The 26,981-nt window shown below is 37.9% G+C and overlaps 1 protein-coding gene across 1 annotated transcript in view; it reads right to left on the bottom strand.

The window, feature by feature from the left end:
- The window catches only part of POLR3B (RNA polymerase III subunit B), a 72,092-nt gene that overhangs the window by 20,875 nt on the left and 24,236 nt on the right, over window positions 1–26,981 (bottom strand). Inside the window, exons 13-23 of the mRNA XM_068664578.1 lie at window positions 25,874–26,035; window positions 22,636–22,836; window positions 21,204–21,366; window positions 19,067–19,220; window positions 17,280–17,354; window positions 16,382–16,480; window positions 13,191–13,318; window positions 5,954–6,163; window positions 3,895–4,053; window positions 3,391–3,508; window positions 2,025–2,167 (exon numbers count right to left, since the gene is read on the bottom strand). Of these exons, the coding sequence (XP_068520679.1) occupies window positions 2,025–2,167; window positions 3,391–3,508; window positions 3,895–4,053; window positions 5,954–6,163; window positions 13,191–13,318; window positions 16,382–16,480; window positions 17,280–17,354; window positions 19,067–19,220; window positions 21,204–21,366; window positions 22,636–22,836; window positions 25,874–26,035 (1,612 nt within the window). The remainder of the gene's footprint in view (window positions 1–2,024; window positions 2,168–3,390; window positions 3,509–3,894; window positions 4,054–5,953; window positions 6,164–13,190; window positions 13,319–16,381; window positions 16,481–17,279; window positions 17,355–19,066; window positions 19,221–21,203; window positions 21,367–22,635; window positions 22,837–25,873; window positions 26,036–26,981) is intronic.

Here is a 26,981-nt window from a genome sequence, read left to right as displayed (position 1 = left end):
TGATATTCTGTGACTTTCCCGACATTACAGAAAGTACTATGAGATTCCACTCCAGTGATTATTAGTAGTTTCTACATTTGACAATCAGCAAGAGTTCTCAGTGAGATGTCTGTCCTTCCAGACCTCTACAATGAGCTTTCACTAGACTGGGAGATGCCTTACGTCCAATTAGTGATAAGGTCCTCTGCTGCCTAAAGCCATATTGCAGTCTGCCTGACACTTGTTTCCTTCTGTCACACTTCTGCTTCCCCCTTCTCCTCCAATGGGTTCTCAATTTTTGGAGCACCCTTTTTCTTTTTGAGAGGTGTGAAAATCAGTTACATGTAAATGCTGTTCAACTGTTTCAATAGGTGCATATCAGTAGCCCAGTCTAGGAGAATATCTTATTTGCTTACATTTTTCACACATAATACGTATTTGTCATGATGAATCTAGTAGCTTCTTTACTATCTTGTGTAGGCTATCTTTTTATTCTAATGAGAAAAAAATATCATGCAGAGTACTCATAGTATTGCTTATGTAATGCAGCATTTTAGCTGCAATTTATACTGATAAGGTGAAAGGACGAATTACATGAAGTTCAAAATATGTAAAGAAATGGAATTTGCTATAAAAGCAGTCATAAGCTTAAAAGTATTTCACATCCTCATTATGTCTCAGATTTAAAAATTATTTGGGAGAGAATCCACAGGAAATCTTCCTGAAGGAGAAGGAAGGAATGGGGCAGTTGAACCATCCCAACTGCTCAACTCGTTGTTTGCCTCTTAAGCTAACAATCTTCCCCCTCATTTACAGAAACTATCCTATACGGTAGTTGTGCAAGAACATGACTGGATTTTAAAGGGAAAGTCAAGAATGAACTGTTTCTTTACTTTTTTGAAGCCTTCCACTGGTATTGGTTTCCCAATTGCTTGGGCAATCATTGGTAAATATTTCAATCTTGAAAATATAATCAGGAAAAATGTTTCAGCGCTTATCAGAAGAGTTTCTATTTCTTAACAACAGCAGAAAAAATGGCAGGATTTTTTTAGAAGAGAGTTTCAAGAATCAAAGTTATGTGTCCAAGGGAAAATACCCGCACCACTGGAAAAGTCTTGGAAAGAGCTGGATGTACCTGAGAAAGCCTGTGTTCTGTACTTCATTGAAAATACAAACAACTCGAGGCAATGTAACAGCATACATTTTGATCAAATATTGCCTTTCATACCCATTGAACCTGTTCAACTGACGAGTTTGCTCTAGGTAGATGTCCTATCACCAAACCAAGAGGCTACAGACATGAGGATGACGGGTGCAGTCTCCCACTTCATTTATGCCAGGCCACCTCATTGCCACTGATACTTATGTACTTACATAGCTTCAGAAATCCAGAAAGAACTTTAAGCTTGACTTCAGGCTACATGTGAATAAAGAAGTGAAGAGCAGGCATAGAGCACTTTAGACGTGTATTCTCACTTGCACCTGGGGTCCCTCTATAACCAGCTACTCTTCATTCCTCCTCCAATCAAACATGCACTGAATATGCTGGAGATGATTCTAGTTTTAAGCTTCATTTAAGAGAGCCCTACAGCTGGATACTGCCTGTGTACTGGTGACATTTGTTACAGTTCCATTTCATTGCGCTGGTTCAGATCCTCATACAGATTTTGTGCAAGGACCAACTCTCTGCTGCCTGACCCAGGGCATATTTGCCCATAGAGTTCCCTGGTCCTGCTCCAAGAACACGGTGTGAATCAACACAACATGCTCAAAGCCACCATGAGCCTGGGACTAGAGCAGGACCAGTGGTAAATCAAGGGTACACAGTGCTGGAGGGAATACTTGCAGGGAGCTCCTCCTAACATAAAGCACTGTCTTCTATGTTTCTCTTGACAAACAGAACACTGCTCACCGAAGGACAGTTTGTTTGCAACATGGCTTTAGTCAATCATAACAAATCTGAACTAATAAATGGAAACATGCATGATGATAAATATAGTAGGAATAGCCAACACGTATTCATTTTTATTAAATATGTAGCTTACCTTTCTGCCCATGACGACTGCTAAATTTATCCCCAATTTCTGGACGTCTCGTTTGCCTCAACAACATTTTGATCAAGAAAGCATCCTCTGCATTTGATGAAATCATTACTTTTTCAATATAAGAATCAGTTGCACCTTTATAACTAATGAAAAAAGACAGAACGTGAGTTTTACATTTATGAGCCAAACACAAGTTACAAACCTAGGTATTGCTAAGTTTCTGGCTAAAATGTAGCTTTCGTGGAACCAGAGAGTTAGAGCTGAAGGAGGGAGCCTAAGGAATATACTGAAAGAATTTAAGAACAAAATAAAGGCATAATATCCTGCTGTAATATCACATGCAGTTGAAGAAATGAACCACAGGCAGAACACAGTATGGGGTACAAAAAGAGATGAGGTCTAGAGAGTCCTTTTGCAGGAATTGCCTGACTTTATGAGGTAGAATATACAGAGACCTTGGGAGGAAAGTTATAAATAAATAAATGGTATCAGGTTTTTGGCATCATTTTTTTTTTTTTTTGCCTACATATTGCAGAATGAGAGTATATCAGATTTCAATAACTTATTTAGGTGATTATTTTGTCTGTTGTTCCAGTAACTATGACGCCTAAACTCAGAGCCCTGGATCCATGTCCTTGTCAGGCAGGACTACTTCTTTTCTCTCTTGACAATTATATTGATGCCTCACGTCTTTAGTAGCATTTTGTACGAGTAAACCTAGAGCTTTCTATTGGTTATGAATTGCAGAGAAGTACAGAGAAGCTATTTCTGACTTTCTGATCTGGGCGCCTATTGCTTGCCTTGTCCTCTGGTAATTTAATAAAGTGCCAAGGACATTCACGACAAAACAGTGAAAAAAAATTCATGATTATCTAATGTCAAGTTTTCATCTAACACCTCTGAAGCCTTTTCCCATTCTTTCAGGACGCAACAGGAAAAACCTTAATTGACTGTCCCGTCCCATTCAGTGGTGCCTTGGCAAAGGACATTTCCTTGGAGTGGCTGAAACGAGCTGACCATTAGTCTCTGAGATAGGAAGGCCTCCATCTTTTGGCATCCTGCCTGGCAAAGAAAGGGCTGAGCTCTGGGTGTTTTCTGTGAGAGCCAATACGGAGGAGATGCACACCCTCACTAACCACACAGGTCCTCTGCCCTCCCACTCATCCTGCTTCTCTCCTGTTTCTCCAGTGGTTCATCCATATGTGACTCCTCTCCCTGCTCCACTGTACTTGCTCTTTCCTTGGTTTCTCCTGGGAAACAACTAAATGATTCCTCTCCATATATATACAACCAGGGCGATTCCTTGTAAAGGGCTGTCTTTCCTCTACACCACCTTCCCCAAATATAAAGGTATGATGCAACATACGTCACTGGAACATCTTTATACTGTGGCTGCTGAGGCACACTGCTTCCTTCCAGAGGTGTCTGAGTCACAGTTGGCATAGACTTGTTCACAAGGACTTGCTTGTTTTCTACTTTTTCTCCTACAACAGACAGGAAAGAAAACACCATTTAAATATATCTGGCCACCTATGTTAGAAATACACTCTAGGCTTTAAAACAAAGTATCCTAGAAGACAAACTGCACGGAACATGTCCAGGAAGTAAGCCATGTTATATTATTAAATATTGTACGGAAATCACTAAGTTCATACAGCAACAACACCACAAAAGACTGGCGTCATGCTGCTTTCAGAAAGTAGCATTTTTAAATTTTCTATTATTTTTCTATAATTTTCTATTCAAATGTTGTCTACTTCAAAAAAAAAACAAAACAGTATAAAATGAGGTGCACAACAAACACTAACAGAATATTAATTTCTCCTTCAGATCTTGTACATGCCACAACTAAACATGCAGTTTGACATACCAGGAGAGCAGATACCATCAGCATCTAGAATTTCGTGGCGCCAGATTGGTTTACGGGTAGCTGCGTCCAACATCGGACCCATGACTTTATCAAACGTCTGATTTGTGTAACGCTTCAGTGTACACTTCGCATTCTTATATACGAGACACCTTCCAAAACCTAAAATATAACACAAACTCATCTGCCTGGGAATTCAAAAATATTTTACAACATGTTATCACAACAAAGCAAGAATGCTAAAACACTTGCCGAGCTACAGAATATAACATCTTTTGTAATAGTCAGATTATTCATCATCTTGAACACGCAAAGCATTGTACAAAGATACCTAGTAGCTCATAACACATCGTGTATGCTCTCTTTTTTAGGACACTGGACTATGGTCCAATTCTGAGGTTGAACTGATGCCTTTCTGATGTCTGCAAACACGTGCACACATCATTTTTCTTATCTTCGGTGGTCCACAGGGAGACACACCATAGAAGAGATTTTAACAGGATGAGATCAGCACCTCTTCCTTTCTGTGGTTCTAAGAAACCTGAACTTTCACTCGTATTTGTGGTTGATGGAGGCTAGCTTTTCAGGAAAGCGCCCCTTGAAGGTTTCATATAATCACTCCATGACTAACTTTTTTTTGTTGTTGTTGTTTGAAAGAAGTCTAAATTACATATAATTCATACACACACACACACACATATACACATATATATAATTAGACATATATAGGGTTGGTTTGTTTAGATCAGAAAAGTAGCATCTCTGGAAATTTCTCTCCTGGTGCAGCAACTAGCTACAATACTTAACACTTTTAATCATATTTAGAATTACAGGCAACTAAAAGCAGGGCTTTCTAATGATCCTACATTATCTTAGTTCATTTGAGAGATGGTTGTGGCCACATACAGTACATCTATATCTTTAGATTACGCCAAGTAAGCCCTGACAATCACCACAGCTCTCCCTGTAAATGTTACCAGTCTACCAGAAAAGAAAACGTTTAGTTTTAAATCATGCCTGTTGTTGTTTTCAGAAAAGGAGGCATAAATTAAATGCAGCAGACATTAATGCCAAAGATACATGTCTAGGAATACTAGTATTGCTGCCTAGCAACTAGGAGGAAGGGAGTATTGGGGGGGGAGAATAAAGTCAGGGAAGAATCTGATTCTGGCCACCCGAAACTACGACCAATTTGATCTCACTGCATTACGTCTTCTCTCAAGGGATTTTATTAGGGGGAGGGAAAGAGAAAGGGAGAGACACTAAAGTTTTCAGGCAACTCTCCTCTAACCCCCTGCAGCATTTACATAAAGCGCTGAAGATCTGTGGAGGCAGTGACACAGGCCAGAGCGGCACAAGCTTGGATTTCACTTAGTTACTTCCAGTCGGTGCTTAGGCACTTTTACTTAAAATACACTGCACAGATTTTTTTTTTTGGTTTTGAACTTCTCTCTGAATAAATACTGCAAGATTTTGTTTTTGGCAATACTATTATTTTCCCTCAGAAAACAAGCAATGCTGTTACTGTGCCCTCAGAGCATCACGATCACCATGGCACACAATAGCACATCTTCCATTCCTTTCCTGAACGCTTTCAGAAATCTCGTTTCATCTATTGCTTTCATTACAGATGATAATGACGAGACGCCTGTTAGTAATGAAGAAAGGCTCAGGTAACCATCTAAAAATCAAGCACCACAGAACATTTTATCCGATACCTTGTATTTTTCGTAAGCTAAACGTTTTCAAAAAGGGATCATTTATCCTTTCCGACTTGAGGTCAAAAGCTAGCCATTTGTTCTTTTAATACCCATACTCAAGAGTTTTTTCACGTGTTGGCAACTTCACCCTACTGTTGCAACCATGGAATTACAATCGCTATTCATGCAGAAAACAAACAAAAGCACCCAGAGCAGTTTTGGAATTCAACTTCTTAATTGGAGATGCACTGTTTGTAACAGCAATAAAATTTATTGTATGATAACACCATGAGACAACAAAATGATTAAAGCACGCAGTAGAGCACACAGCAGAGAAGTAGGAAAGAATTGATGGTGCTTACCTCTGTCCAAAGAGGCCTTGTTTAAGACGAGAGCATCTTCAATATCGTAACCACTGTAGCTCATGACAGCAACTGTGGCATTCTGTCCTGCAGGCAATTTCTCAAAGTCTATCAGCTCAATTGTTTTTGTTTTTACCATGGGCTTTTGGGGATAGGCTAGAAGATACATAAGAGTATCTATCCTGTTTCTTTGATTGTATCCAATCGTACCTGTATGTAAAAAAAAAAAAAAAAAAAGTCTGAACATCAGTGTGTCTCCTAAAAATATTTTAGCTAAAAAAATTATCAAAGTGCAAATGAACCAAACCACAAACCGAGGAATTTTATCTAATAATACAAATTCTTCATGAAAAAAGGGGGGAAAATTCATACAAGGGACTGACGCAAAACAACTTTGCATTATTAAACTTAAATAAAGCTGTAAGTGGCTTCTTATTTTAAACTTCCACAAAGATTTTCTTTTCAGGGAAAACCTGAGCATCAAGACAAGAAGAACAAGGAAAGAAATCAAACTAATCTCCTCTATGACTGAATGGAAATAAGATTGTTATTTTTTACAATCGTGACACTGAATAACTGTGTAAGCATGAAGATTGTTGTTACTATTCTAATAATCATAGGGTTTGCTTTTTAATGAGAAGTGAAATTGTGTTCCGGTTCCAACCAGTGTTCTGATTCAAAATTTCATCAGAATCAATAGAAAGACTCCCACTAAGTTCGAGAGGAGCTCTGGACCAAGCTCTGCGTCTTCCACATAGCATATGCTTCCTTTTTCTGGGCAATAATTAGTTCAACAGCAGCCTGTGTTAAGAGCGTCACAAAGCATGAACAAAGCATACAGTTAGCAGCAGCCAAGACTGATTTACTTTCTGAAATTAGAGGCATCATTGCTAGAAAGACTACAGTAGAAGTTCACCCACAATATATTTGTCTTTCTACATGAAATTAATTTTAAATTTACGGTTCAGAATTCAATCCTTTGTATAGACCTCCCAGCTTGAGACCGAAATTTTTGGCCCTGTCCCATCAGGCTGCCAAAGTGTCTTCTGAAATCTGAGGAAAAAATAATTAACGCCCAGCAGGGAAACATAAACTGTTGTGTAGCAGAACAAAAGTTAAGGCAATCGTATGTTATTAGAGTTTGCTGTACCAGGACTATGCTATGTCTCAAAGCAATTAAGAAATTATAGCCTGAAAAGTTAAAGTTTTAAAGTTTTAAGTACTAAATATTCTGCAGTACTTGTGCTTAGGAGGTAAGTCTTTTAAAGCCTTCCCAATTTCTCCTGCGATTTCAAAGGATGGCCATTATCAAGGAAAGGTCAAGCAGCCTGACTATAATGAAGACTTCACATGGCCAGAATATAACACAGCTGAACACAAATCTGCTCTCAGGGAAGGGCAGCTTCATGTTTTATATACGCATACGTGCAATTTCCAACTGCCTGCATTTAGATAAAACGTTTAGAAAACCAGATATCTAAAACCTGGCAGCATCACAGGCAGTTCTAAAGACCTGGAGAAGGAAATAAATTCATCCCAGAGCAGTATTGTCTGTGCACAAGAAGCAAGCTTGTAGGGCCTGGATCAACATTGAAGACTCCCCCAGACATCTCCCAACAAGACCCAATACCTGAAGGTCCTCTTACTTCTGATATTCCCCTAGCCTAAGCACAAGGCACTGTATCACTGTACTTTGATAAGCGAACTGTTTTTCCCACCATACAGCAAGCGAAATCTGCCAAATGAAAAGGAGTTTTACAGCCCTCTTTTCCTTTGCACCTAGACTGTATAACCTGCATGCTTTCAGGACAGGCTGTCTGCTGTGCAGCTTATCTTAAAAGTGTTAGACAGGTACACCTCCCTGGTGTTACGAGAAATCACACTCTTTTGAAATGCTTGCAATATTTGCCTCCTCTGGGATGCTTATATGGTCCTATGGTTAGGGATCCTATGACAGGATGAAATCTGGAGTGTCTTATCTTAGCTCAACTTGTCCTTTTATACCCTTGTAGCAATCTGAGGAAGTCCCTAATATGTCACATATTACAGACAATAAACTGTTTGGGTAATTTTTCTATAATTGAATGCTGTAGCTTATCAAATGGAAAACGTACAGTGGCGGATATCCTAGCAGGAAAGAAACTTATTAGAGGATGATTCAAGAGCAGAAATGAAATAAAGTACCCCCAAATCATGGCATACATCAGCAACATTTGTCCTAATTGCTAGGATTTAATGGTTACTCATATAATGCCTTATCTAGTCTGGTCTAACAAACCACAGTTTAAAAAAAAAAAAAAAAAAGCAATCTGCTTATTCAAAATTAAGGAGCAGCTTTCTTCAGAGGACTGGTGTGTAGGGACGAGACCTCTGTGTGGGTGTTGAAATGAAGCAAGTCACTTTGGCAAGTCAGCTTTATTTCTGTTTTCCCTCTGAAAGAACGGAGCCCTTGTTTGCTTTGGCCAAAGAGCCGAGCAAAAGTAAAGTATAATTAAACGTCACCATAACAAACCCTGCTCACAATGACCCACATTTAAAATTATCACAACAGCGAGAACAATTTTTTTCATTGGTAATTAGCCCCGTTTAAAGCATAACACACACAAGGTTGACATGGATACAACAAAGATCATTTTCTTGCTTTTTTTTTCAGTACTTGCTGTATTGTGGATGCACGTGTGCATTCTTGCCTTTTTTCCCCCCACTTCCTAACCATTTTTTTTTTTTTTTTTTTTTTTACCTTCTAACATATAATTTGATCATTCTTCAGTGTAAAGCAATCATATAAAAATACAATCTATTGCAACTTAGCATAAACAGGACAGTGTTATTCTGATACAGTTTCCAGAACAAAAGCATTTATCCAGTTCTGTTGTATTACAGAATCACAGAATTTCTAGGTTGGAAGAGACCTCAAGATCATCGAGTCCAACCTCTGACCTAACACTAACAGTCCCCACTAAACCATATCCCTAAGCTCTACATCTAAAGGTCTTTTAAAAACTTCCAGGGATGGTGACTCCACCACCTCCCTGGGCAGCCTGTTCCAATGCCTCACAACCCTTTTGGTAAAGAAGCTCTTCCTAACATCTAACCTAAAACTCCCCTGGCGCAACTTAAGCCCATTCCCCCTCGTCCTGTCACCAGCCACGTGGGAGAACAGACCAACCCCCACCTCACTACAGCCTCCTTTAAGGTACCCGTAGAGAGCAATAAGGTCGCCCTGAGCCTCCTCTTCTCCAGGCTGAACAAGCCCAGCTCCTTCAGCTGCTCCTCGTAGGACTTGTTCTCCAGGCCCCTCACCAGCTTCGTCGCCCTTCTCTGGACCCGCTCAAGCACCTCGATGTCCTTCTTGTAGCGAGGGGCCCAAAACTGAACACAGTACTCGAGGTGCGGCCTCACCAGAGCCGAGTACAGGGGGAATTACTTACAACATCCATGTTAATTTTTGTTGTGAAATGTAATACCAAAATTATCTGCTGAAGATACAATCCCAAAGGGCTATTACTGCATATGCCAAGAGAAGAATTGCCATACTTCTGAATTTTCCCCAATTTTACCATGCATCTTCTACCATTTTGTGCTTTTATATGAGCCCAAACCAACAGAGAACGGAGCATCGGTTTTGAAGGCTGCACTGAGCCTTGCAGTTGGGCTCCAGCTCAGCTCACCGAGATTTTCCCATTACACGTGTCAATCGATCTGGACATTCAGCATTCGAAATATTCGTTTCACCACAGAGAGATTAAGAAGTCAGTTAAAAAGATGATGGGGAAGTCTGGCTCATTTCTGCCCCAGCCCTCCTGTGCCTGCTGCCGGGGAGAGAAGAGCTGCCCAAAAGGGACCGAGCCGTAGAGCACAAACGCTGCTCTTCAAAGGCGAGAGGTAGAACTGAGCCCTGGCCACAAAGCACCCAGGGCCAGCTGTGAAGACCAGCACCAACCAGTTTTGTTTTGACGTTTGTTTCAGTTTCCAGCCAACAGGCTAGCCATACAAAATTTGGGAGCGCTTCAGCTCCCAGCCCACTGCTGAAGCCTTTCACGACGGTCAGAAAGCAGCCACCTCCAGCACTCGGCTCCTCGAGGCGCATTTGTCTTCGCAACTCAATTTTAACACATTTAACTGGTTGTAGCACGAGGAAAAGCAGTCTACCAAGAGCTCTGCTATTTCACAGAAGCAAAGAACGTAATCCTGCAACATTTTTTTAATATCAGAGAAGTTGCTTCAACACACGTCTGCAACGATGTTCTTGCTCACCTGCCACCTTGCCTCAAATATTCCCTGCTCTTTCAGAGGCTGAAGTGAAAATGAACATCCCAAACCTCTTTCCCTTACTCAGACTTGCGTTATGTCATTTGGGATAAAAGTGCAGCCTGCAGTTGGGCTATGACAGCATACAGCTTGCTTCGTGTGCCCACATAGCCGCTCTCCCAGATGAGCGTGTGTCTGTGCAATGTGGCAGGTTCCTGGCAGGAAAACGGGTGCTTTCATGTCCTACAGGCTCTTGTACAACGCCTCACAGTCACAGAGGTACAGCATGTAAAACTGACTCATTTCTGAAAGTTAATGTGACTGAAAAGCTCCATTTAAAATTATATCTCTACTCATAGGCAACATCGATCATTTTAAACATTATTGGAGCAACACGTGGAATTCAAACAATACAGACTCCTGTATTTTAATCTTCAGTATTTCAGATTTTAAGCTTCTACTGTTCCTTTTGCACCAAAATGTCAACCTTCAACTGCGAGCCTTACAGCTGCTCTTGTATTTGCCACCTAACCCTACCTTTTCTTCAGTCTCTGTACAACCAGCAAAATATGGACAATTATCTATGCCAAAACAAAGTGATTTCATTTCCATTTCATTTCCGTGTAATCCAGTTAGTTTAACTAAGCTAAGCATAGCTCCAGTCCTCCAACTAGATGACCTATTCTGCCCATGAAAGAGAGCTATTTTTCAATAATACTTAATATTATCCCGCAGAAACACTCATATTTTAATACTTAACACTTTTCAAGGATACTGGATTAGACCTCATTGCAATTCCTGATGGCTACCCTTCATTTATACGCCCTTTCACACCTTTCCCTACACTTGATAACACTAAAACCAAGCCAAGCCTGTCCAAAGCTGTGGGCACTGCTCTGCGAGGTGGTCAGAGGGGGGTCAGCGCTGAGTAGCACAAGGGCCTCCTCTCTGAGCCAGAGCCCAGGGACTTGCTCTGTGCCCCTGGGTTTTGACAGCTGAGGACTTGGACATGAGTCTTTCCACGTGGCCATGTGGGACCTAGAGCTGGTCTGCAATTTTGGAGTGGGAAAAGAAAGAGAGAAGTGTGAATAGTTACATAAAAGCTTGGCGTTGGAAGCGCTGTGTCACATCCTTTCATAAATAAAATCAGAAAGAAGCATCTGTAACCTGTTTCAGGATTATCTTCTAGGTTGTGTTTGATCTCTAGGTGTAGAGAAAAAACTTTTCTGCCCATACGTATGGCCACTTAGGGTATTTTTTTAATAGCAGTTATTACAAAAAAAAGGTTCAGGTGCTTGAAGATACTTGAGGCACAGCAAAATAGAACTCAGGTCATGTGCCAACTTTTCAAATATACTTTTATCTAGCTGCTTATTCTTTGAGTCAGGTGTTTTGTCATAACAAACTGAAACAAAGGCTTTTTTTATTGCTCAAGATATTCAATGGCTTTTGTGTTCCTAGCGTCAGCAGGAACGTCAGAGGATTGTATCCAAGGAGCTAAATGTGCAAGACCTAGGGTCAAAGCAGCTGAATACACCAACCTCAGAAAACACAGACAATGAATTGCAAATGACACTCAAAACAAAACGGGAAAAAAACCTTCACACAGAAAACTACAAAAGAACTCCACAGATACTGAATTGGCTTTCTGTACACACTGATCCTGCTTAACTGTGTGTGGTAACCAACCAAACCTTCTGAGACTAATAGTCATAAAATAGAGACTTGGGGGTGGGAGGAAAGATAATGGGATGGGGGAGAACTGTAAGGAGAAAGATTGCATTGCCCCTCTTTTTTTTTTTTTTTTTTTTTTTAATTTAAAGGGGGGACATGCATCTGTTGCTATTTTCTGCTATTTTGATGTGCTGACCATGACAGTTCAGCACCAGGCAGTTACTTTGCTGTTAATTCTGCTGCAGAAGCCTTGTGAAAGGTGCAGTGTTTCAGTTTCAGACAGACAGCACAAAACAAATGATTTAGTAAACCTAAAAGAGGTGGTAGTTTTTTTTTCTACTGTAACTCACAGCTTCCAAGCCAGCCATCAACACAAGACCTAAAACCAGCAGGTACAGCACAAGTCTGAATACAACTGTCCGAACCGAGGTACTGCTGGTCAGGTCCTTGCTGGGACTCACTCTGGCTTGCTCATGGGCTGTATGATTTTGATGCTTTAATGCTTTAATGTTAGTTTAGCTATATAGTAAAGGAAGGATTAGAACTTACTTTGTGTTAATTACCCACCACAGCACATTTATAAAGATTTTTTTTTTTTTTTTAAATGACCAGCTACCACATCGTAAAAAGAATAAAATGATCAGAAATTAATTTTGTTTTAGGCATTTTGCTGAGAGGCCATTACTACTTGCCTTCTTCATCCAAAACAAAGAAAAAAAGGCCAAAACCTAAACTGCTGCTTTGGGAAGTGGTCAAGTAATTAAGCCATTCTGTAAAGTCAATATAACTTATTTTTATTTTTAAGGACAACTACTCAACTATTCAATACAAAGTCTCTTCTCTTTGCACTCCGTCTCACATTGTGAGAACACTTTTTTACTCTTTTTATCTGGAAATCCATAGCACACTGCAATATAAAGAGAAAGGAAAACCACACTGCCAATCCTCCAGTTGTATTAAAAATTTGAAAGTCACAATGATTATAAAACAAACAAACAAACAAACCACAACCAAGAAAAAAGAAGAAAAACAAGAAAACACCACCAAGAAAAAAGCTACAGTGCCCTATTTTCTCCAAATGTTAAGCATTAGGACCTGCAGATATGGTCTTCATTTCAGGAAAACTTTTTTTTATTATTATTTTTTCTAGCATTTTAGAGGTAACTTTTCATTACATCATCTAAACTAAGAGGTGTTCTCTTCCTGGCAAAGCTTTTATGTTAACTAGGAAAGAATTTCTCTGTTTTGTTAATTTCTCGACATAGCATCAAAAATTATGTAACACTCCAAAACAGAATTAAAAAAATCTTACCCATTGCTTGTTTCCCCATAGCACACTGGTAGGTGTTCCTTGGGGACTGGTTGTGGTGAGGATACGGAATCAGACCAGCACAGACACCAAGAAGCGTGAAAGGTTCAATCTCCAAATGTGTTGTATCTCTTAAAAGAAAGAGCACCAATTATAGCACGCTTGTGAACAAACAATAACTATCATTTATTTATTTTAGCAGTATCTCATAATTCTTCCATTCAATTCTACTCATGAAAATGTAAGCCATTAAGACCTCAAACCACGGATTCACTATCCCATTTTTTTTCTCTTTATACTTTGTTTTCATTTTAAGTGTTTCCACATGAAAAGAAATGAAGGAGAACAAATTTCCCATCAGGGAGAGAAAAAGCCTCTAGGTAACAACAACCTGAAGGAGCTCAGCAAGACAATAAAATTTCAGTTTATACACTAAGTCCTAAAATGCCTTAAGGAATGTCATCTCATGTAACAAGAGTATTCTGCATCATTACCAATCTCAGAGATCTAGAAATTCACAGGAGACATGAAAGGAGGAGGAGCAAGACAGATTCAGCCATTAGAAAAGAACAAAAGTGTAGTCTTAGTTTTCCAAGTCAGTTATATAGTATCAGTTAGAGAGAAAACATCTGTGCCCAAACCAGATCCAAAGCCATGAGAGATATGCCACAATAAAACAATATTTGAAAAGCTCTGCAAATATTTTGGAAGTAATTATGTCGTTAAAAGGCGCTACCGATGAGAAATAAAAAGACATGGACAAGAAATAGACTGAGAGATAAGAAAACAAAATTCATTCTACCTGGCAGGAGCTTCGGAGGAGAAAGCCCATGCTCAATAAAGACAATTAAATCATAGTGCGCACTGGGATGCAAGTGGAGTGACTAATAACTAAGGATGGAGTGCACAATAAAGCTTGGCTGGAGCAGGTCTGCTTTTTAAATCAAGATAAGCAACTAGGAAATAGGAAATTCTGAAATGAAGCTAATTGTAACTAAACTTAGAGCCACTGTTTTTCTCCACTTGATAAAAAGCAGCTATGTTCATTGAAGCCTGCCTTAAGAAAACAGAAATGGCAGAATCCCAACTGCAGTTAAGTAATTCCGAAATGGTCTCAGGAGCCAGTAGTAATCTTGAAGCATGGACTGGTCTCCCATTCTGCAAAATTTCGCAGAACTATTGACACTTCTCAAACAATAAACCAAGAGGCTTAAGAATGTGCTGACAGGGAATTTAACAAATTTCTTCAGAAAGTACCAGTGCGTGGAATTACATATACATCTTCAAATGGAGTAAAATTCAACACGAATGTTTTCCTGTGGAGATCAACCTTATTTCATCAAAAGAAGATGCTAGATCCTACTATCTTAGGATGTACTTCACAGTGCTAATGAGAGGACTTCAAAGTTTACAGAGCAGTTCAGTTTCTGCAAGTCAAAATGCCACTGCCAGAAATGGAACCAAGAAAGGAAGGCAACCTTATGAGTCTGAAAATAAGAGTTACAAATGGGTTAGGAAGAAATTGAACGCATTAAATAGAGTCAAATCCTCCAAAGAAAAAAACCCTTAATTGGATTGGAAAGGCAAAGAGAGGATACCGTAGCTAAAAGAAGCCTACATTACAAAAGCAGGAATGTTAATGGGATACTTCACAATAGCGGATTGTATCAGTTGTATTAACAGAACAACTTGTACCAACATGGTTGCGCCATTTAAAATGCAAGATGACCGGCTGGGGGGAAGGGGTACAGAAATCAGCTACTCAAGGTGTAGGAAATATTAATACGAAACACAAGGAACAATATGCTCCTATGGTGTGAGCTCAGATACTTATGGCACTATTAACCACAAGCACTTAAGCTAAACTCAAAGCAAGATGACAGACAACACAAGAATCTCCCAAACTTTAGCAGGTATCGTGGAGTCATTTCCTCACACTGGATTTTCTCCTGTCTCCTCCTCCTATTTCTGAGTAAACAGTAAGTTCAGGTGATGCGCTCCCATTAATCTTTCTAGCTGCATTAGGTATCCAATAACTTAAATTTTTCAGCTCTGATGCTTTATGGAAGTTGCTTAATTTTGGCACAAATGACAGCAGTTGTGTGTGTTCTTATTTGCTCATCTATACAGAAGCCAGACAAGAGCATGCAAAAGTGATAAAGTCTTCCAAGGCCTGGGCAGGAACAAGTCAACTTAATTAGCAGAGTTAATTCATTTTATCTGGCAAAGGTTAAAGATAACTGAAGGTCTCATCCAGCTCCACTGAAATCAATGATGCATTTCTACTAGCTCCCATGAGTACTTGATCAGGAGAACATTTAGAAAACGCATTTCCTGCATAAATCTACTTATCAAATGTGTTACGGAGGTAAATTCTGACCTCTAACGCACAGCCTTCAGTTGACAGGATATAGTCAGAGCAATATTAAAATAAAGGTAGGGAGATAGGAGGACTTAAATATCCTTCCTTCAGCATGGGATCTTTAATCACAGTCAGAAGCTAGAGGGAAAAGAAAAAAAAAAAAAAACAACAAATCCAGAACACCAGCTCCTTCATATATGCACAAAACAGAAGAATCTGGGAATCTTCCTAAATGAAAAATACATGCTGGGAATGAGTTTAACAGGTGGTGAATAATACACAGAATGATACAGACATTTTTATCAAGGCCTATTACACATTCAAAAGTCAAAGGGAAGGTCTCATTACAACAACTCAGGCATTTAATGTAAGTTTGTAGTCTAGGATCCCTATACATCAAGAGAGAAATTTTTCCAAAGGACAATCATGACATCTTAAGAACATAATTTAAAAGGGGAAATCATTTCCCTCTAAATTTAAAATGCATAAAATTACTTATGATGAGCAGCCCCATGATTACAAGAAAAACAAAAAAGCTACATCCAGAGAAGCAAATGATACTCCTTTAAGTATTTCTTATTATTGAGAGTCAGAAGCAGAAAGACATTTCCCCCAAAAATAGAAAGCAAACCACTTTTTGTAACTCTCCTGTGGATAATTTAGGATGTGTGTAAACAGATTTCTTTATCTTTTATCTGGCATAGCTTCAGTCATTAGCAAGGGAGTCAAGTGTATGTGTGAAAATAGTGACATCATTAATACACTGGTGTTTTGAAAAGTTGTCCCCTGAAGGTTTTTCCTGTACCAGTGTTTAGTCTGAATGCATACTTACTTATTAATTGTATGTTCATAGAGTGCAATGTTACAATCATTTTCTTCATTCACATCCAAATATTCAACAAGGCCTTCATGCAAAAAGTCTTCAAAATTCCTATAGTTAAATTAAAAAATTACAGTGAAAGGGCGGTCTTTTCTTATGTTTCTGCAAAAACTGAACTACAAAAGAAACATATATCGAAGGAATGTCATATGTAGAATGTGAACTAGAGAAACACACTTATATGAAAGATTCTGTGCATTTTTCATATTTAAAGAAAGTTGTATTTTTTAATTAATCTCCTTTCAATTCACTGCTTCACATAGATTGACTGACTGATGATACTTAATTGAACAACAAAGTAAAATATCCTTTATGTACCTATGATCACCACAAAGCCAGGCAACTAAGTGTAATCCAGCAAGTTTTTGTGACATTTTTACAAAAGCTAAATTTAAATGCATTTGTGCAAATATAGTGTTGTCATTTAAATATACAAACTAAGAATTTTCAAGCAGATTCAGAACTAATTCTAAACGCATCTGGTTTAGAGTGGTCAAGTTGATATTTCTTTAAAGTGTTTGACTTTCAATTATGAGAAGGATGGGAACCTCCTTGGGACTTGTATTTGTGGAAAGGTGAGGCTGTGAGATACGTGTATATTCTACATCATCACCAAATTTCATAGCATAAAAAAAAAAACACACAGTAAGACTAGACTTTATTCAACTTCGAACAGAAAATCTCAGATACACTGATTTATATGTATAACTTATATGTATAGAAGTATAGAAGAGTGGACTTCTCCTCTACATAGCTAACCAAAAATATGAAAGGACTGCCTGGCTGAATAATTTCCACATAGCATTTGCAGACAGATGTGAAGATGAAAAGGTCTGTTTGAATTGCGTACCTGTAACCCTGAGCCAGTTCTTCCATATGCTTGTTTGTTACTGCAGGTTTTTGCTTCTTTACAATTATGTAGGGTCTACAATTAAAAAGAAAAAAAAAAAAAAAAAGGGAAAATGGGATTCTGATAGCAAGTACTTAGGTACCTTAATTTATACTTACAGTAAGAACACTACCTACATATCACACATTTTATAAACCACTTTTAAAATTTATCCACCTTTAAATGATTCCTCCACATAACTTTAATTAATTATTCAAACCTTGTTTTGATATACAGATATCATGAACTGATCTATTGTCTTTCAAGTAACAAAAAGCATAAAAGAAAAATTCTGATTTCAATTTTGAGGAGGAAGTTGCTTTTCTTCTCTAAATCTTTAAATTAACATCTTCTAAGTTTCACCTACGCATTTTGTTGATGACTTTAAAAGGCTTAAGCCTTCTCATGCTACAAAGCTAAGAAGAGCATTAAGTTCTATGGATATTTCAGGAAATTCACACACAGAGTGAACAGTTTGTGCTTAAATGCCCACATGCAGGAATGTATTTTGCTGTTACTTACACGATATAGGGTTTAGGCATTTACTACAGGCTGCATTAGATGAATCCATAAATTTCAACAGCACATGGACCTCTGAAGGCTTCCTTACCACAAGGAAACACTGACACAAAGGATGGCATGCAAGAATGAAACGTCAAGGGCTGTTGCTATTTGGACAAGTTGCTCTTATAAAGAGCAGCAATAGCTACAAGATACTTGTGGAGTCCACTCTGAAGTCTAAATAACTGTTTGAAGACTAATGAGCACTTTTAAATGGTTAATAGGGGAACTGAACAATTGCAGGGTGGGGGGTGTCACAAAGCAACTTGGTAAACTCCTGGAAATATATGTGATTTCACTTCTCTCTCTCTTAAAAAAAAAAAACAGCAAAAGACTCCGGACTTGCTGCACCTCCAAACCTGCAGAGCAGCTGGTATTAGCTGACTGGAAAACTGATTTCTGTACTATTGAATTATGACCCTACCACCGTATGCCTTGACCACATATGATTAACTGATGGTTTGTACATGTACTATTTTGGGGCCTGCAGTGTACGTCAAACAGCCTTCAGTATGCTCTGAATTGCAATTAATGAATTACGATGGAATGCCCTATAAATATGTTGCCTAGTTAAGGGTAAGCAATGAAGTAAACCAAAACTGTGATAGACTCCTTGTTACTACAGCAAGCAGGTACATGCACGAGAAAGCTTTGCACCAGAAGTAACGGCCCTGAAAGGCAAAGAGTAGCTTCTCATTCCACAATGTGATATCACACACAAAGTGGCCACTTGTTCCTTGTTCCTCACTTCTCTACGGTGATATCTTACAGAAGTGTAAAAAACAAACAAACAAACAAAAAACTCCAAGGACATGGGACATTACTGCAGTTACCAATTGTGCTGATTTCCCCTTCCTCCTCCCTCACCCCATCCCCCCAATTTTTATTTTTTTTTTTAAAGAAGTTGGAAGCAACATTTTCTTCTAACTTCTTTGTAAAGGCAAAAGTAATTTATTTGGGGCTTTTTTTTTTTTTTTTACATTGACTTACTACATAGTATATTTCACTGACCAGTGTACTTTGAATGAGAGTTACTTAAGGAGAAAAGAAATGCTTAAGTCTGACAGAATCTGAAAACAGATTGTGCATTTAAATCTCTACTTGTGAACGCCTTAGCCCAGCATATTTACAGTTCCTAAAACAGTATTTATAGAAAGTTCAATTCATAGTTCTGATGAGATGTTTACCTGCACAACCTCCCTCCATCAGAGGAAATGTACACACATCTGTCAGAAAGATTTGTAGAGATGGAAACAAACTCATTGATATAACCTGCTCGACGCATTATTCGAAACGTGTTGACCAGTTTTTGATGATCACGTATGACACCAAGGATGTTACCTATTCAGAAAGAGAAAAAAGTCCATTCTTTGCATATCCAATACTGTACTTATAAATTCTGATCATGTCTAGCATGCACACTAGTAGTTACTACTTCTTGCAAATAGTTAAGTATTGTCATTAAATTCACTCTTTAGATAAGAATTACTCTTTTTTTTTTTTTTTTTTTTAAATCTCACTAAACATAAAAATGTGTCTAAGCTTCACAGGTCAGCTACCTGTTTGCCTCCAAATAGCTTCAGAAATCAAATGGTGTGCTTCATCCAGCTTTCTTCAAATGTGTTTTTGCTCATACGCCTATTTACCAGTTAGCGTACAAGCAAACATTTCTGAGGCCTGGATGTCCAGCTGTACTAAGAATGGATCCAAATTTTCCAACAACTGACCAGGGAACTGCCATGCTGCTTTGTCAGAAATTTTAGGAAGATGTGATACTTTTGATATATGTGAGCACTCACAAGAGCACCAGAATTTCTCCCTAAGGGACTTAGCTCAACGAACTATTACTATCATAGCAGGTCACTTTTTATATATCCTATTTAAAATACTTAAGTATTCTGATGCATGATAAACAAAATAGAGTAAAGTTCATTTTTAAAGAGTCACCTGACCACGGTCATCTTAACATATAAAATACAACTAAGTGCAGTGCCATATTAAACAGAACTATTTATAGAGAGAGAGATGAAGCTCAATAGTTTATAGAGTTTCTAAGACAATACAAAGGTCTTTATAGTTTAAAGAATTTGTACTTTAAAAATTTTCTGTCCTTTTAGGTCACATGCTCAAATCTGAAACAAGTGACATCCACAAGACTGGAATTTTCTAGAATTAAAACAACAAACTGGTAGATTGAACAGTTTTGCCTCATTTAGTACTAGAACATCTACATTTGGGTACGTAACTGATCTTGCTCCATACTACAAACTGAGCTTGTGAAGGAAGAATCCAATACTTCTGCTCCGCATTTCCCTTTAGACCATAAAATGAAACAGAAAGAGTACATGTGGTTTCACTGAACCTTATCTTTACCATACTGCTACAGAAAAGCAGAGCAAAGGAATGCAGTTTGGTCAAGCATTGCTTTAATGTTACTGGAAGAAGGCAGGATTGAAGAATAATTGCTGTTTAATTCAAGGGTAAATGGAGATCTTATTCATGGTGACAAACACTAAATACTAGTCCCTGGAATTGGATGCTGTTGGCAAAAGAATATTTTAAAATCACAGTTGTAGTTTTTAAAATATTATTTTGAAATCTGATATTACAGTAACTGCTGATTTAGAAACACTGAAAGATCAGTTAAAAAGGAACATAAGTGTGCAGATGCAAAGCACATATGCCAAACCATTCCTCTAACAAAGACAAGTGGTGCAGCTTGTTTTCCAAAGTCTAATGTTTTCTAGTCATTCACAAAGCAAGGCAAGTTGTCCCTTAAAGTGATCAGCATTGCTAAATGTTGCAAACAATGTTGACTTTCTGGTTTTAAACAGTTTCATGAACAGATACAAAAATATACACAGACTGAAATCAAATGAAATATATTTTGTGAATGAAGCTCTGAACTTGCAAATTGAAGTTATTACCAGTTCAGAAACATTATGCTCTTTTAAAAGTATACCTTATGAAGAGCCAACTTGGTGAATGACTGGAAAACAAACAAACAAACCTGTAATGGTATGTACATGTTTTTCCTACCTATTCATGGAAGTCTAGTTAAAAACAGTACTGAAATTCAAAAAAGCTTCAATTTCCCAGCTGCACACATCTGCAGTCAGAGCGTTAAGGATATCTTCACACAGCTACGTGCTATCATCTGGCCTTACTCTGCCCAGCTCTATCAAAATATTTGCAGATGAAGCTACCTTCACAGGGAAAACAGCATCTGTGGTTGAGCACGCTCCAAAAAATTGTTGGAGGGTTTCTGAAGCCTAACTTTCAATCAGCAATAAATCAGAGTCAGACTGCTGAAGAGTTACATACCGTTAAGGAAAACAAGGAACACATTTGGATATGAAAGCTCTTCACCGCAGAGCAAGTTGACATCTTCAACTCCAAGATTACTGGCTAATTTAATAATCGGTCCGTCTTCCATATCTGTAGTAATGTGAGTCATGAGGGCAAGGTTTTTGACCAAACCACAAGCCTAAAATAAAAGAAATCCACCTTTTATTCATTTTGTTCCAAAGTAAAAGTATTAATACATCAAATATCTTTTTCTTCCAAAATTGTGGTTATAAGCAACAGAAAAAAGTCAAAGTATAAAGTGAAAGAAATGAAACAAAATAGCTGCGCTGAAAGTTACGGAAGTATTTTCTGTATCACACAGAAGTGTAATGTTTTAGCATTTACAAACTAATAAAAAATACAGATGGTTTAGTAGTAGATTTTATTATATCCAAACATATATAGCTTTATATTAATCTCTTCAAAGCAACAGTTACTTAGAAGCATAATATTGCATTATTTACAAAGAAAATCAAGGAAATAGATTCAGCAGCATGAGAAGATTGGGATGCTTACAATATACAATCATAGTGTGTGATTCTCCAACATAAAACATAACTAAAAGTAATAATAATTCATCTTTAGGACAAAAGTTAGGCTAACAAACTGTAGTTACCAAAACTGATTGTTTTGACTCAAGACATTAGAACTTCTTTTATTATTTTAATGTAATTTTAACTCTATATATTTGCGCAGACTTAAATAAAAATACAAAACCAGTCTATTTATCAATCTGCCAAATGTGAAATGAAAAATATCAAAGTATCTCAAACAGTGAAATCTCATTTCAGCCGCTTTAAGAGACTAGCTCATATTAATTACAGATCTATTTGAGAAAGTTCAGAGCTGCCACAGGACATTCTATCTAGCAAAAGACAAAACAAAACCTGCCAGCATTAAGCATTTGGTTGAAATAGCTGCATGATCTCTTTCAAGTAAAAGTAGCTAAAGGTGCTTTACTTTTTTAAGCTAAAGCAGTTTCTGTAATATTAATATAGGTTTCCAGAAAAATTGCAGGTTGACACTGCAACTTCAAAATAGTATATTCATTATAGAATAAAGGGATAAGAGTTCAGGATTCCTCCCTTTCTGTCCTGATCAAAAGACAACAAGTAGCTCTGCTGCAAGAAATAGGAGGCCTTATATCATCCTCATATAGCCATTCTGAATAGTTTCCAGCCAGTCCACTCAAAAGGAAAAAAAAAAAAAAAAAAAAAAAGGCAATACAATACTGGGATGTAAACAGATGGGATGTGAGAGGACAAACAAGCTATGTTATCAGGCTGAGGATAATTTCTCCCTCCAGATACCTCCTGAGAAAAAATCCTCCTCTGATGAAGGATCAGTTGCTTCAAAACAAATTCCTCAGAAGGACAGAAGTACTGAAAGCAGCATACAAGTCCCTTACCTCTCCTTCAGGAGTGTCAGATGGGCAGAGCATCCCCCACTGAGATGGCTGCAGTGATCGAGGGCCGCTCACTTTCCTCGTCTTTTCAAACTGAGAAGAGATCCTGGTCATCATGCCCAGAGCAGATATATAAGACAAGCGGGATAGTACCTGCGTCACGCCTTGGCGGTCCATTTTGAATCTCTTCAGAGACCAATTTCCCTGTAGAGCAAAATGAACATTTCAAAATAGTTATTACAGCATATCCCTGTCTCGACACTACGTGTTTTTTTTCCTGTATTTAGACTGAATGATAGCAGGGGAGCTTTGCACAGCCAATGCTGCCCATTTATATAAAACAACTTTCTAATTACCTATGTGCATATAACTTCTGGTTATGGCAGACTTACTTACTAAAGTTGAAACAAAAGAATTGCTCTTTCAGAGGAGAGGATACGCATGCTACAACACTTTCAAGCACAAAAACTGTTCATCATGTGTCCTTCACAGGTAAATCAATACTCAAATTTAGCAAATTTGTTAGGAAACACAGATGTTTATAGTGAAGAAATCTGACAAATCCGTGTGTATTTTCTTAGTAACTTTTAGCTTAAAATTCTACAGAAAAACTCATTCATGTGTCCTGTCATGGAAGAAGTGTGGAGTTTTTAGGTCTGTCCAGCTTCTCCAGGAGGATTATACCAACCACAAAATGCAAGATCTTTGAATATATCTACAGTTCATGTTTCAGGACTGTCAAGGCTAGTGTTGCTTGTGGTTTTAATTAGAGCAGAGAAGTCCAGAGAATGCTCTAGGATACAATTATGTTTCCATGGCAAGCAGATCATCTCTACCAATATCCATCATTTCACTGCACCCTAAGCTAACAATCATGCAGAACTGTTAGATTTTGGTGCTACATTGCTTGTTTTCCTGACATCTACTCCATATACAGTTCCCAGTACCTGAGACATGTAGATACAGCATGCTGTTGTCCCAATTACTACTATTTGCCCCAGTCAACATGCCATTGGTCAGTCCAAAGGCAGCGAAGATCTAGAATGTAACACTTTCCCTAGGACTGCCACCTGTTAATTCCCAAAACCTTTTTGATAAACTCAGTCCATCAATGCTAACAAGGAATTTGGAGCTTGCTTGCCCTACTGCACTGAAATCCTTTTGCTTGGCTTTTTTAGTAATGCATTAACAGCACAATCCCATCTTGTGATAAACACTTAGAGGCCACTACCTATCCCAGTGATTCTGCTACTTGCTTACACTGGAGAGACTATTAAATAGTCTGGAAAACTTCCCTTTTCTCCTTCTTACAGAAAGAAGAAAGAGACAACACCCAAGAGCAAAAAAGTCAAAAGAAACCTGCCCACTTGCTCACCCTTCTCACTCACCAGCCATTTCATTCTTAAAGGACTGAGAGTTGTCAGTATATATGGAAAAATGCAATAAATCTGTAGTTTCTCCTCATGCTAAAAATGACTGCATCTGTAACCTATGCTAGCATGTAGTTTCTTCTTGCTCACTGTGAAATCTCAAAGATGGGACAGAAAGGGAAAAAGGGAGGTAAAAACCATGACTGAAGAAATAATGTGAAAATTTACTTATGCTTTTGAAATGACTGACTGACTCCTACAAAGCTGGCCAAAACAAAACTGGGCCAGAGCTGCTGTAAACCATCCCTGGTAGAGTACTTCCTACTGAAAACTCCTGTGAGCTGAAATTTGCTCCCTCAATGGCATTGGATGACTCTGCAGAGAAACTATAGTAAGCACCACTGAACACCAGTGAACGGTGGATTTAGTGATGTTATGAATTCTTTCACATGCTACTGGTGTAATTCTGAGTCTGCTGAGTTATTTCATGCTCTTTGAGACTATCATTGAAGCATTCTGGTGAGACTGGAGATGGTTCTTTCCAGGAATGATTTTTATGGTATTTGCTTAATCTCTTGAATAGTATGCACTGGGCATTGTTCCTGAGAAATTATTTTCAATGGTTAAGAGCAGATGGTGTTTAACTGCTTATGTAGCAGTAAAAAAAAAAAGTCGTAAGATAGTGGAAGAAGGAAGACTTTACAATATGTACTGAATAGTTTGCAGATTTATCTCTGTCAGTCCAAATGGAAAAACTGGCACCAGCTAGAAGAAAGCACCAGCATTTAGAGAAACAAATCTGTCAATTGTTTTGGTTATGTGCACTGTAGAGATTTAACTACATTTGGGCACTTGTAAAATTAAATAGTGATAAGCTTTAACACTGGGATTTGTACGTAACAGACTGTTGGTTGTTTTGGATGCAATTTGTGAAGTTAATTTTGTTTGCAAGAAATGAAAAAAAAAAACTCAGTTTCATGCTAAGCAGAAAAGCCCTCTCAAGAGTTCCAAAGATTAAGAACTAAGTTGCACAATGTCTACCAGCTACTAAAATACTTAGACTAATTTCTTACATATTCATGCATTTCAAAGTTATTTAAAAGCTAGTAGCTACATTTCAGGAGACATCTCACAAATTGCTCTTTGAGATGTGCGAGGTAAGAGACAAAGTTAGTAATTATAATTTGTTCTTGTCCACTGACATGGATGAAAATATCCATTCCAGTAGGTGGACATGCAAAAATTTAACCAAGACAAATATTTTGACTTAACTCCAATCTTTTTGCAAAAATACAGCATCTAGTAATTTTCCCTGTTAGTTTTCTATCATTAGTGTTGACATAACAGAAAAGTACTAATTCCTACAATACAAACTTGCTCACACTACATTTACTCATACTAGCTACTTCATATGATTAGAAAAAGCATCACCCTTCAAAGAGCTCAAAATTCAGCTTTTTTTTTTTTTTTTTGGCAATTGTCTTCCCTTCATGATGTTTTCCTGCTGTTTTTCAATCACCTTTTGGATATCCAATACAACTTGACCCTACCTTAATCCAGGTAATAAAACATACCATGAGCCACATAATAAAGCAGAACATACAAGACAGCAAGTTGGATAAATACAAACACAATCACTGTTTGAAATTTGCTCATTTTTACCATTCCATGACAAACACTTCAAACTCCACTTTGAAATAAATGGTAAAATAAAAAGCAGTTCGATGATTAATGATTCTTCAATGAATTCAAAAAGCCCTGCCCATGAGAGAGTTTTGCAGTATAAAGAATGTTAGATAGATTTTACTAAAGACAGTAGAGTCACGAGAATAAAATTTACACCATTTCATCACACAGTAAAAAATACTTACTGTGGAGATGGCATTTACCATGCCATTAGTGATCTGGTCTTGACGCATGTGCTTCACTACATCAAATTGAGCTGCACGTTGCTTGGGGATCACCTGGTCAGCAATCTTTTTCAGTTCAGAGTTAAATTTCTTGAACAAATCTTCAAACAGAAGAGAAAGAAGCTGGAAATACAAAACAATTGCATTAAGGGACAAATGTTACTTCTCCAGGTCTTGGAAACTGGGGGAACAAAACAGATGTTTTAATATTTCTACCTTTATAATTCTGATCAGTTAAAAATATCCTGTCTGATTCTCACTTTATATTTTTATCACAAGATTTTTGCTTATTAAAATGAAGCACAATATTAGAGAATTTATTTTATAGCAGAAAGCAAAGTGACAACGTCTTTTAAATATTTAATATCCTAAATGCACAATCCAGAATTGCACACAGGATTTGGAGGCAAGACCAGCTTCTGTTCTAACACTAGATGCAATAATTGCAGTAAAGTAACAAATGAAGAGTCACTTTGAGATATTCTATTACCAAAAGTAAAAAAGGCCTTTTAAAGTGCCCTTTCCCAGGAGCTCCTTAAAATGGACAAGACAGATACCCACACAACTGTCATGGGCTGTTACGGGAAGCAACTCAGCAGGACAAAGTTTGGAGGCACTGCACAGTTTGCACGACCAGAACGAAAGACAGAAGGTGAGCAGTTACCATAACTCCTGGACAAGCAGAGCCAGAGACTTTTTAAGGGTTCAGAAACAACCTCTGCTCTCAACAGCTGGAAAGACGTGTCTCAGGTTTTGTAGGCAGCTTCATCACTCAGATACACTTTTATCCTACTACTTCTGAAAACCAGAATCTACGAAAAACTAATCAGACAGTCAGACTGCCCACTTGATTCTACACCTGTCATCTTTTTCCACAAGTAGTACTATCTGACAAGTGCAGTGCTCTTCCACTTCTCTCCCCAAAAAATAAAAAAAATAAACAATGAAGCTACCTAACACAAGTGAATTGGAATAAAACAGCAATACAACTCTTCAGGATTGCTAAAATTTAAGCCAATTATTTCCTCTATATGCATATTAATTACTTCTAGTTCTTAAAATCTCCATA

Source organism: Anas acuta, chromosome 1 (assembly GCF_963932015.1).
Source record: "Anas acuta chromosome 1, bAnaAcu1.1, whole genome shotgun sequence".
NCBI lineage: Eukaryota > Metazoa > Chordata > Aves > Anseriformes > Anatidae > Anas > Anas acuta.
This window is presented reverse-complemented; position numbering and strand designations above follow the sequence as displayed.